This window comes from Carcharhinus amblyrhynchos, chromosome 15 (assembly GCF_965287045.1).
Source record: "Carcharhinus amblyrhynchos chromosome 15, sCarAmb.v2.hapA, whole genome shotgun sequence".
NCBI lineage: Eukaryota > Metazoa > Chordata > Chondrichthyes > Carcharhiniformes > Carcharhinidae > Carcharhinus > Carcharhinus amblyrhynchos.
Window position 1 is genome coordinate 57,011,969 of NC_137338.1, and position 13,686 is coordinate 57,025,654.

General features: G+C 42.9%; 1 protein-coding gene across 1 annotated transcript in view; it reads right to left on the minus strand.

Annotated features, from left to right (window-relative positions):
* The window catches only part of cnksr2a (connector enhancer of kinase suppressor of Ras 2a), a 422,869-nt gene that overhangs the window by 208,106 nt on the left and 201,077 nt on the right, over positions 1-13,686 (minus strand). The window contains exon 7 of the mRNA XM_080203990.1: positions 9,784-9,843. Coding sequence (XP_080060116.1) covers positions 9,784-9,843 — 60 coding nt within the window. The remainder of the gene's footprint in view (positions 1-9,783; positions 9,844-13,686) is intronic.

Genomic DNA, 13,686 nt, shown 5'->3' on the forward strand with positions numbered 1-13,686 from the left:
GTACATAAAATTTCAACATCATGTGTTTCAGCTTATTGCCTTCCAGTTTCCAGCCTGAATCTCCTCCCTGCAGTGAGCTGTACCTGTCTCTGATCTTAAACTGGGGCCCTTCTGTACAAAGTTCTTTACATTATTAATAATGCTATTTCATCCAACTTTCCATTTACTACAGGACTTTTCACCTTTACTGTGTTCTTATCTAGTAATACCTGCCTGGTCATGTTTTTATGTAAAATAAGATGGCTTGTGACTCTTCAGTTACACACTCTAGCCTCCAGGTGGCAGTGGGGAGCATCTTTTCCATTACTTTTAGCATGTTTTCTTCTGAAGAGAAGTCGGGGGCGATTCTCCCAGCCTGATGTGGTGGGAGTGGAGGATCCTGTTGCACAGGGATCATGAGCAGGGAGGTCTGTGATTGGGGCTGGGCATTGAGATGGGGGGGAAGGGGGTTTGCCTGCCAGGGGGCGCGGGGGGGGGTCAAGGCTGGGCCAGGAAATCGGGTCAGGTTGGGCGGGGGGTGGGGCTCGAGAGATTGGAGCTGCCAGGGGTGGGGAGGAGCGATCAAGGCAGGTCGAGGGGTGTGGTGGTGGGGAGGGTTGTTGAGGCTGGCCGGACATTTTCAGGGGCCAGCAATCTGTCTTTGGGTGGGGAAGAGGAGGGCAGGTTGATAGGGCAGCAAAGCAGGGTCGGGTGGCTGGCCAGAGATCGTGAGGATGGCAGTGCGGGGCCACTGTACATGTGCCTGTCTCGGTGCTGACACATCAGTGCATGTGCAGTGGCCCACTCAGTGCTATGCTGCCGGCCTCTCCAGCGGGAATAGGCCCCGGCAACAGCTTTTTCGCATGATTCATGCCCGGGTAGTCTGTGATGCACAGAGTGTGGGAGATTCATTTCAAAATTCCTGCTTTAAAAAAAACCGTGGAATTTACTTCAGGTTTTACATGAATTACGAAAACTTAGAATTTTTTTGGGAAGAATCACCCCCGTCATCTTTTGATTTCCAAACAGAATAAAAATTTTAAAAATCAAAAACTACCTTTCGTAGTAACACATTAAAACCCAATGTTGATAGGTTGTAATATTCTCCTTTAATATTTTACTTGATGGCCTGAGTTTTTCCCAAGAACCTGACGGTGGTAGGGGGTGGTGCTTGAGTAGCATGGCGGGCCAGGAGAAATCAGTCAGGGGCCTGTAGCTGGACTTGCGACCAGGGCCAGCTAATCACAAGTCTCCCTGGCTGTGTTTTCAGACATAGTCAGCTCTGCGCTGGAAATCGGCGCAAGGCTGATTACCATATTGAAATTCCCATTTCGATATGATTAGCAAGCCTGGGATGGTAGTCTCTGGGTCCACTAGTTTCTCCCACCCTGCGGGGAAAGGTTCCCACCAGTGGGCATTACAACTGGTCCCCATCAATGGGCACCAGGTATGCTCACCCTGCTGGTGGGGACAGAGGACATTGAGGCCCCCCCCCCAGGAGGTCGAAGGCAGGAGGGGGTGCCCCTTGCGCACTGCCAGCCTGGCACTCTGGCACTGCTTGAGGGGGTGGGGCCTAGGAGGGTGGATTGGTGGCGGTGGGATGGTACCTGCCACACACTCTGTAATGGGATCAGTGCATTGGGAGGGAGGAGGCTATCAGAGCTGCACATGGCCGGGGAAGGGGGGGTGTGGGGGATCGGGGCTGCACGTGGTGGACAGAGATTGGGGCCACATACTGGTGATTGGAACTAGCCTGGGGGGTAAGGGGGGTTGGATTTGTGTTGGACAGGCTGGCTATCAGAGCATATTGGGTAGGGTGGTGTAATCAGGGAAGCGGAAGTTTAGGAAGCGAGCGATCAGGTAGCCAGCGATGGGGGTGGTGGGGCTACGTCAGTGTGCATCCACCAAATTCCCTGCTTTTTTTTTGTTTATCCCAATCCAATCAAGTCAAATTAAAGCCAGTTCCGAGTCCCAACAAGTTGGGACATTCCCAATCCAAGCTGACCAGACAGGGCTCTCACCTCCTGTCTTGGGCTTGACCTACATGAGCCAAGCTGATTGGAGTAGGTGTAACTCCTCCTCCAAGGCTTGATCTCATTTGCATCTTAGCCAAAAGGCCCAGATGCCGCTTTAAAAAATTGCTTCAAAAGAAACTAAAATGTAACCTAATGACTTCAACCATATGGCCTGCTCGCTTTGCTGATTCTAGCCTCCCCTGTAGGATGAGGCTCAGCCCCCCACTTTCTGGTGTGAATCCCTCTCTGTGGAGCAGAGAATGCTGGAGATTCATTGCAATAGGTACAACCAAAAAATGGACAGGAAATTCTCTCATTTTCACACTTGTTGGGCACTTCAGTTTTTTTTGAAGAATCCCAGCCCTGAATCTTTCGACTAATTGGAAAAGCTTTCAACGATGCCTGTCTATTCTGTGCGTGCACAATTGTTAGAATATTCCAGAATGTAATCTGTACATCAACAGGTGCAGAAAGGTGTCTTTCTTTCTTCGTTGATACTATAAACGTTTCTTTGTTATCCCCAAAAAAATCTTCAAGAGACCCAGGAAATTAATTCTCATTGCTTTTACTTTAGGCATGTGATGGACTGATGAAAAGTATATTACAATTATGCTTTTTCACTACAAACACCTCATGGAAAAACAGATTCAGCAATTGTGGACACAACTAGCTTTTTTGAGAAAAACAATAATAAGATGTTTGTGATTCCTTTCTTAAAATAAAACAGATTTTTTTAGAGGAAGTATTTATGGTTAGAAAGTATTCCTATTGGTTGTATGTGGTTAGTTAAAAATAAACCTCTCCAGAGAATTGCAGCTCAACAAGGTTTATTATATTATGGGGCTATCGTAAGCAATACTTGCAGCAATTTTTGATGTACTTTTTAAAACAAAAATTTATGTTAATAAAAGACAGCATAATGTACAGCCTCATGAATAGTGCATCACTGACACGTAGACACAGCAGGAAACTCTGCACCATTCACCCATGAGGTTTCTGTCCATTAATTTTACAAAGCAGAAGATTTAATTTCTTGAAGACAATAACATGAAAATCGGAAGCAGCAGTTAGAACAAGCTGTGATAGGGTTATCTCACATATCAAGTACTTTCATACATCAGTGATTCAGAAAGGGTGAATGGTCATTTGGTGTTCTCCTGGCGTCCCTGTCCAGCAGAAGGGTGCTAGACTCTGCTTCTGGCAATTTTAGATCATAAACACTCCCCTGCTTTCAGCTGGCAGTTTTTTTTTATGCTTTTGCTATTTCCAATGAAACCTCCTTTAGACCCAACTTTTGTTTCTTTTCCTACCCCCTTACCACAACCACCACACCCCCTGGTCATCATCAACTAGCACTCATTTCAGTATTTCTTCTCTTCAGCTTTTCACCCAGTCCCAGACCTTCACTTTTGTTCTTTTCTTTGCTGCTCTGTTTTTCTGCCTCGATTGCTTAACAGAGTTTGAGATGTCTAACTCTCCGCAGTTCTGAGGAAAGGTCTGAAGTGTTAACTTTGTTTCTTTCTTGACAGATACTTCAAGGCCCGCTGAGTATTTCTAGAGTGTTTTGATTTTATTACAATAGGGGGAGTTTTCCCATCCCACCCGTCACGGGAATTGTAGTAGGCGGGTGGGGGTGTGGACCAGAGGTCTGTTGACCTTGGGGGAGATTTTCCAGTTTTGGGGCGAGTGTGGGGGAAATTCCCACCCCATATCTTTGCACACACTGGCAGCTATTCAACTATGAAAGCCACATCATCCAAACTTATGTCATTACCTTCAGTGATAAATTCTCTTGCAGGGGAAAGTGGGGCACAATTAGATGCACAGGAATGAATTGAAGGCATCCAGATATTCCTGCAATCCTATGGGGAAGAAATACCATCGAAACTGGGAGGTGAATTGCTGAGGCCATGACTGAACAATATCGAGAGTCCATTCCTCACCATTTCATGCATGCTATTTAGAAGGCCACTTTTTTAGTATTAAGCTTGTCATCCAAGTTCCAAATGTTCTGGTCCCCTCACTATAAGGAGGATGTGGAAGCATTGGAGAGAGTGCAGAGGAGATTTACCAGGATGCTGCCTGGTTTGGAGGGTAGGTCTTATGAGGAAAGGTTGAGAGAGCTGGGGCTTTTCTCTTTAGAGCGAAGGAGGATGAGCGGTGACTTAATAGAGGTTTATAAGATGATGAGGGGGATAGATAGAGTGGACATGCAGAGACTATTTCCTTGGGTGGATGTAGCCTTTACCAGGGGGCATAACCTTAAGGTTCATGATGGGAGATATAGGAGGGATGTCCGAGGTAAATTCTTTACTCAGAGAGTGGTTGGGGTGTGGAATGCACTGCCTGCTGTGATAGTGGAGTCGGACACTTTAGGAACTTTCAAGCGGTTATTGGATAGGCACATAGAGCACACCAGAATGGTAGGGAGTGAGATAGCTTGATCTTGGGTTTGGACATAGCTTGGCACAACATTGAGGGCCGAAGGGCCTATACTGTGCTGTTATGTTCTATGGAGGAGGAGCATACAGGTGTCTCAGAATAACAGGAGGGAAGAGGAGCAGGATGGTCATGGAGATAGTAATGGGTGTCAGGTCTGAAGGGAAGGAAAGGTATGTGGAGCTGGATGGTATAGAGTCCAGATAACAATGGGAGGTGCATGAGTGATGGAGGGGTGAGGAATGGTGATACTGGGTGGGTCAATAGTGATGGGGAAAGCTAGTGGTGAAGCAAATCTAAAAGGTGATGCACATTTTTCAAATCTGACTTTGTCTTATCAAAACTCATTGGTGTTTCATCCATGTCTCTGATGTGACAATAATGAGTCCTCAGGTTTTTGTCACTGTTGGTGAATTATTGAAAACTGGTCATTTTGGCATCAAGGTACCAGTAGTCTCTGAGCAATCTTGCTCTTCTGCCACAAGACAATTTTGTTCTATAAACTGGCTACACCAACTCACAGTTGCTCTGAAATCGATGCTGGACTCAGTGCTTTATTTGGCCCACCACAGTGCATACATACTCATTATATTTCTGGTGATGATGTACTTGTTCTGACAATTTTCAAGGACGAATTCTGATACATGCTTCTCAAGATCAGTGACTGATTGCTGTTCTCATGGCACATTAAATCTTGGGCATCTTCTTCAGGAAGGATTCCATCTCTTTCTATCCTTGCACCATTTTTCACTAACACTGAATTCCTTCACTGCAGTACAGTTATTTGGTGAGTTAGCAAATGTAGCAACTTTCAGTTTGAACTAACTCCATTCATTTTGTTGAAAAACTCAATTCTCTTTGTCATTCACTATGTTTGGTTTACTCTGTTTTGCGTATCTTAAGCTCCTGTGCATCTCTACAATACCTTACTTGATCCCCGGCTAAAAGCAAAACATGCAATGTGGTGCAAAAACTTGAGGCTGACTATTATTTTGAGTATAGCATGACAAGCCTGAAAAAACCAGGTCAATCTATCTGTGAGTAGATGTAACAACAGGATTTTGGGGGCTGGGAAGATCTGATATGCCAGGTCAACTCATATGCTGCGATTTACTGTATCAATTCTCTAACATATGTAAAATCGTCTTTGGGTTAGGCCTCCTGCTCAGAACCCTGCTCTTCCATCTTCTAACAGTTTGTCCTGCTCTGTGTGGTCTCTGCTCTTTCTTCAAATCATGTTCAGTACTAAGAAGATGTTCTATGAGGCCATCCCTGAGTGGAAGCAACTGATTTGTATGCAGACCTTTAAGTTGCACAAAAAGTTCATTAACAACAGCCAGGCCATTCGTTGTAAACTACCCAAACTACTATTAAGTACCAAAAAACCCCAAACAGAGAAATGAGTCAAGATACATTCCCACAAAGTGGGAAGTTAGGCTAAATAAAGCCATAGCTTTCTGAATGACAAAGGCCATTAGTGAACTGGATGGGTTTTTCCAACAATTGACAATGGGTTCATGGTCATCAGTAGATTCTTAATTCAGGATCTGGAATGCAATTCCTAAGAATGTGGTGGAGGCAAATTCAAAAGGCTAATTATCTGAAGAGAAAAAGTATGCAAGGTTACAGAGAAAGGCCATGGGCACAAAGGGTCAAATGGCATTTTTCAAGGCTGTAAACATACCAGGACTCTATTAACTATCTTTTTAAAGCTTCTTTCGGTCAACTTCTAGATATGAAACCTGGAGAGCCAAACTTTTAAGCTCCCATTAACACTCTTCATGTTGGAACTTGTGAGTTATTTCAGTCATTATTGTTACAAACAATTCTTCTGGGCATATTTTGGAGACTAATCTAGTTTTAATGGAAAACAGATGCTGTTTGCTGTAACACTTGCGCTCTTGTGGACAATGTTCTTTTTATAAATTAGAGTTATGGCTAGAAGATGCAAATAAAATATGTAAGTATTCAAGATAAGGTGTTTCTTCAATTATTCATTTGGAAGATAGATCCGTTATCTAATTTTTAAGAATGTACTTTTTTATAGACAAAAGGAAACAAAAAAATAACATTTTCAAATCTTTCTGAAAGGACTGTTTGTTACAAGCAGCAAGAATACTGAGGCTAAATCTAAAAAAAATTTCATGTCTCAACATCTACTACTGGAGGCCTCGCACAGCCGACATACGCAACTGGCAATTGCAGCTTGAATCACAAAATCATACAGTATAGCAGGAAGCCATTCAGCCCACTGTGCCTGTGTCAGCCCTCAGGGGGCTGGCAATTAGTCTCACTTTTCCTTTTTCTTGTCCCAGAACTCTACGCATTTTACCCTTTTAAGTATGGATCCAATGCCTTTTTGAAAGTTACTACAGAATCTACTTTCACCACACTTTCGGGCAGTGCGTTCCAATCCGAACAGCATGCTGTGTTCAAAAAGATTCTCCTCGTTTTGCCACCTACTTCAAGGTGAGATGATTTTTTTTTCCAATTTCCACTTCACAGGAGGATTGAATCTGAAGTGTCTACTGAAGAGGTTTCTTACCGAAGGTTACAAAAAAGGTTGTGTGTTTTTTTCCAACTCACAAGTTCTTTTTTATAAATTTATTGCTCTCCTGACCTGACAACTGATCCACATTATGCAACAAAACTATGTATTAATACACCTTTAAAGATCAAATTCATCATGATTTAAATGTAACACCAAAACTCAGGGATTTCAGTGAGATAATATGATAAAGATCATCGCTGCCTCTCTGCTACTCTAAAAATGCACAAGATCTCACATTAAAAATATGGGTTCAAGTAAGGGATGTCTCTGAGGGACATTTCAGTATGTTGGAACATAATGAACATTCAGCCCTTTGAGCTCATTTCCCCATTCACTTGGATTATGATTGTTCTGTACCTTAAATTGATATGACTGCCTTTGTTCCATATTCCTCAATTTCCTTACCTTATAAAAATATGGGGGGGTCTCAATTTTGAAAATTATAATTGCCCCAGCATGGGGACAGAATTTTACATTCCCACTACTCTGTTTTCAATAAGGGCACCCTGATTTCACACCAAACTCTAACTTCATGATTGTCATAAAATCATAGAATCCCTCCAGTGCAGAAGAAAACCATTTCAGCCATCAGCTCTGCACCAACTCTCCAATAGAGCTTCTTACCCAGCCCTATTCCCCATCCAATCCTCGTAACCTCATGCATTTACCCCACTCATCCCCTAACCTGTGCATCTTGTGACACTAAGGGACACTTTAGCATGGCCAATTCACCTAACCTGCACGTCTTTGGACTGCGAGAGAAAATTGGAGCACCTGGAGGAAACCCACACAGACACTGGGAGAACGTGCAAACTCCACAGACAGTCACCCAAGGCTGGAACTGAATCTGGGTCCCTGGCGATGTGAGGCAGCAGTGCTAACCAATGTACCACCCTGCCATTTCGTTGTATCCCATTGTCTAGAATCTTCCATGAATGGGAGTACTTATCCTGTATTGAATCCCTTTATCATTTCAATCAGGTCCATCAAATCACTCCTGAAGCTTCTAAAATTGAGTGCACGCCAGTTTTGTATGAACAACAAATACAGCAGCTCATAGATCTTGTATTCAACCTGCACTTTAATCCTGATATGTGTCATTCACTTACACAGAAATTTTCATTTCATTCCGATTCAATTACGCAGCACCTTACTGCTGTGTGGATTTTATAAACAACAGAAAGCCATTAAATACTTTATTCCATTTTTAAATACTTAATTGAGCAGGAATGCAAAGTTTGGAAAAAATGTAGCATTTGCGGCAGAATTTAATATTCACTAAAGTCATGAATAAATAATAAAGACGACTGACAGAAATGTTCATTTACAGGGTTTTTAAAGGGCTAAATGATGATATTTATAGTAACACTTGATTTGCTTTCAGGAAATTTAAGTTCTCACCACACTGCCTCAGATTCATTTAAAAAAAGGTACTTTATTCCTATGTACACAGGCAAACTACAATCAGGTTGAAAAGCAGCATAGAACTACTAGCACAGTAACTGAAATTTCATCAAAACTTTATTTTGTTACATTTGTTGATTTAAACCAATTGAACTACAGGGAAACAAATGTTTGTAATAAAAATCAAGCATGTGCTTTTAATTTTATTTGTTTTGGGGACGTGAGCTTCATTGCCAAGGCCAGCACCTGTTGCCCATCCCTATTTGCCCTTCAACATATTAGGGTAGTAAAATTGTGTTCTTCCTGTTGTGTACGTCAAAAGTGACAATGCTGGTGAATCAAATACTCATCCAGCTATTCATCGAAACACAGCATCAACCACTTCAATTGTATGAGTCAAGCAGAACACATAGCCTCTACACTGTCCAAATTCAAAGTTTATTTATTAGTGCCACAAGTAGACTTACATTAACACTGCAATGAAGTTACTGTGAAAATCCCCGAGTCAACACACTCCGGCCTGTTTGGGTACACTGACGAAGAATTTAGCGTGGCCAATGCACTTAACCAGCATGTCTTTCTGACTGTGGGAGGAAACCGGAGCACCTGGAGGAAACCCAGGCAGACATGAGGAGAACATGCAGACTCCACACAAACAGTGATCCAAGCCGGGAATCAAGCCAGGTCTTTGGCACTGTGAGGCAGCAATGCCAAGCACTGTGCCATCCCTAACTCAGAAGAATCCCTTGCTATATTCATTTTCTTGTCTCTTCACTTGTCAATCATTAATCAGCCATCTTAAATAAAACAAAAAATCTATGCTGAATTGCAGGCATCTTTATGCTTTAGCCCACAGATTTTAAAAAAGTGAGCTAGGATTAAGAACATCTCAATTCTCTTTAGATAGGATTTGACGCGCAGAATTCTGAGTCAAGAATGGCTACTTACTGTACATACGTTTAACTTTGAATCAAATACTTAGGAATTAAAGGATGATGTGCTAACTTCCTGCAAAACCCTTGTTTTAGAGGTCTATTTACTTGTTTAATTTGAACAAATCCAAATTTCACAATTCAAATCCTTTGTTAGAATTAATAACAATTATGGTGTTTGGGCAAAGCAATGCCTGTAAAACTGTTTTTAAACATTGCAAAATAATAATCACCTCTTCCTTTAATTTAAATACTTCTTTCATCGAAACAAACTTGGTGGAGATTAAAAATTGGTGACCTAGATCCACTGTAATAGAAAGTGTTTAGTTCCCACTGAGAATACTTCCAAACATTTCACCACTCTCTTGCAATTTTTTAAAAAGTTGCAAAATGAAAATTATAGCTGAAATCTTCTAATCATCAATAATGTAAAAATCATTGGTTTACTGGAGAAGACACTTACGTTCTCAGTTGTTCCAGTGATTACATGTAGACCATCATACGTTGATTTGATGTACATTCCCTAGCAAAGGGGAGGGACAAAAAGAAAAATAAATATATACCACACTTCTATATGAACTTATTTACTGATTGACAGCAGGGAAGATGACTCACATTAAATCAATTTAAAATAAAATGGGTTGGATTGAATTCTGACAAATACTCTCAATGTTCCAAAATAATTCAACTTACAAATAGCATATTTTAAGTGGGATAGTTTTGTTATGACTGACCATACCTTAAATCCGAACTTTACTATCATATAATTTACCTCCACTGACACAGTAATCGTGCTGTTAACAATTGGTCACGGTTGATGTTGCAGTGTTCCCTATTTACATCACAGATAACAGTTATAATCATATAATGAATTGATGTGTACACTGAGAAAGGATTAGCACGGCTTTGATCTCTGTCAAAGTGCTCTACCCCTGGTGAAATTCTCAAGATTTAAATTTTTAAAAGCATTCAGCTAAACATACAAGTTCTGAGCACCCCTCAGTCAAGTGAAGCAAAGTTTGAATCAAAGTTACAGAAGGAGCACATTGATTCCACTGCAGAAGTAAATGCCAATGAATAGCACACATTATGTTTGAAATAAGCTTCACAAAAAACAGACATGAACCAGGTCAAAGTTTGGCTACTGGAAAAGTACAAACTTGATATATCCACATCCTCTGCTGCTTCATTATGCTCCAGTATGGATGGACATTCTCTCTTCCACCTTCTTCCATTGGAAAAAAGATGCAAAAGTCTGAGGATGCATACCAACCGACTCAAGAACAGCTTCTGCCCTGCTGCCATCAGACTTTTGAATGGACCTCTCACATATTAATTTAATCTTTCTCTACATTTTAGCTATGACTGTAACACTGCATTCTGCACACACTCCGTTTTTCTTCTCTACGAATGGTATGCTCTGTCTGTACAGCATGCAAGAAGCAATACTTTTCACTGTATATTAATACATGTGGCAATAATAAATCAAATCAAATCCCAGAGGAGGTGTAGACCATGTTGAGGGCATCATTCTGCCATCTTCTGCCTTTCCACAGGGTGGATTCCAAGTCCTACAGAGAACACCCATGGGTCTCGCAAGAAAGTAATTGAGGTGTTTAGAAGAGCATTAACAGCCTTTTTATGCAGAACTGGATTTTACCGGGGAGGTGTTCTGCTCAATCTTCACAAGGACAGTCAATTCAAACCAATCAACTTTAAATAAGACTGTCCCTCAGCGATAACATATTCTGGAAGGCCTAATCAAGCTGAGCTTGGACTTCATAGTGAGAGGTAGTCCCGCCCTCGAGAGGGGTGGGGTGGGGGGTGATGGGGGCACAGAGACTGGAGGGACGCACGTCTGGTTTTTGAACAGTGAGGGATTATGGAAGTAGAGAGGGGGTAAGGGTGATTGCAGGTGTTTTGGAGGCTGATAGAAAGGAATAAGAAAGGGGTAACAGCCTGATGCACGTCCCCCACTGAGCGATGTGCCCCTCCTTTCTCCCTACATTTTCAACAATAAATGGCCTGCCCACCTATCACTGGCACTGAAAGTGAATTGAGGGCTTTACGTTGGCAATAACTGGCCATTGAGAGAATGCAGTTCTCAGCACTCCTCCTTTCAAAGAATGCTTTCACTGCTTAACAGGTGGCTGCCAGTTTCACTTCACCCACCCAGCTTCAGCTACACCTGCCTCCGACTGGCATTCATCACAGCACTGGGGCAGCTTATGCATCTCCAACTTCCATGTTAAATCAAGGGCAAGAGCAGAGGCCTTTTCTTCAGGTGCTCCAGTTTCCTCCCACAGTCTGAAAGATGTGCTGGTTAGATACACCGGTCATGCTAAATTCTCCCTCAGTGTACCTGAACAGGTGCCGGAGTGTGGCAACTAAGGGATTTTCATTGTAGTATTAACGTAAACCTATTTGTGACAGTAATAAATAATGCATGCCCCTCTGCAATAGAACATAAGAACATAGGGCAGATAGAATGGTCATTGAGAGCCAGCTGGAAGGAACCAAACCCGCCTACACAGGACTGGCAAGCCGAGGAACAGGACTCTTGGCCTACGTGATCAACAATGCCTCAGGCTCTCACAGCAGATTGCTGTTACCATCTGCTGCCTCCTGCAGCAAGAGCGCATTCCAAGGAACGGTGGGTACACATTGCCAATGAACAATAAGGTGCCTGTCACGACAGGGTCACCACACACATCCTCACTGCCATTCTGAGGTCCTGCACCCTCTTAGTGCACTGGGCCATATTCCTGCTGCTGACTCCCTTGCTCACTTCCATCCATGCCTGCCTGGTTAGAGAGGTTGTCCCCTTTCTCCAGTCCTTGCGAAAGATTGCATAGCAGCCCCCACATCCGGCAGCAAGTCAGAGTGAGAGCACAGGGGAGTGATCTTCACAGGTCTCCTTTCCATTCTTGTGGTTGCTGTAGCCTCAAAAACCTAAGTGCTGGTGAACCCTTGTAACCCATGTTGTGATCACTTTAACACGAAATCCTTCCTTTGACTGAACAAGCATGTCAGTTCACCTGGCCTCCCTCCGGGGAAGGGGTGGGTGCGCTCTTGGTGTGTGTTGTTAACTTTGTTGTTCTGGGAAAAAGCCTCTGCAATCCCCACCCATTAGGAAATTAGGAAAACGGACACCTCGTTCTTGCAGGATGTACATGGACAGGATTCCACCCACAGAATCTGAAATTTACCTGGAAACAATCATCTTGTTCTGCATCCTGCACCATTTCAATGTTTAAAATTAAAATTTTAGGCATACACTCTGTAAACCTTAGCCATCAAACCGCTAAGTTGACAAGAGCATCATACGATCATGCAATATATAACCTTACTTGTTCCAAAAACAAACCTAAAAGCCTAATAGATCCTAAAAATTGTTACATTTTAAAACTTAATGATAAAACATATACAAACCCAAATCTCCTGTTTCTGGACAGCTGAAGATGAGACATACAAAAGAAGATGCACATTAGGAATTTGTGGAGGTCCTGACATGGGGACCTATGTAGGAATTATCCAGGAAAAAGCAACTCCTGTTCCCTGGGACCCTGCACGAATGGCTCTGATTCTGAGCTAGAGTCAGAGACTGGGACAGATCTGCATGACTTCCCAGGAAATGTTAGACTGATGAAAACTTGGTCTCGTACCTGGGTAACTACTCAACTGACAGACCCACCACCACCACCATCCCCCCACTCCATTCCCGTCAACACCTTTGAACATCTGACTACAATCCAACCATCCAACAACCTCAAAACCCACCTGACTCCTTTCCCCAACTTGATCCAACCTTCCTCCCCATTACTCGAACAACTCCCAACCTGATTACCCCTCCATTAAACAACTAACCCACAACCTGACCCGCTTAACCTTCTCACCACTGGACTACTTCCCCCCCCTTAACTAAGCCTAACTACTCCATTACCACCCAACCACTTCCCTCACCAGAGCTGATTATCTTCTCCCCACCCCATCACTGACTGGGCCTGACCACCCCTCTAACCCATTTATCCCCTCAACTACCTGACTACACCCTGATCTAACCTGCCTACCACCCATTACAGACCCCTGAAGGGACCTGACTAACCTCTGGTTACCTAATCCCACCTCACTCAATTATCCACCTCCACACTTCATCCATCTACTCCCTCACCATCTACCCACATCATTTATGAACTCACATTCAAAGACTGGCCATCTGGTAGCTAAAGAATAAAAAGGCATGAGAAGCAAATGGAATTGCTGCTGAAGAACAGAAACGTGGGATAAAGTATGAATGGCATGAATACATGATCAAATTTCCCGTATCTGGAAGAGGAGAACATGCCAAGAGAATGATAATCATGAA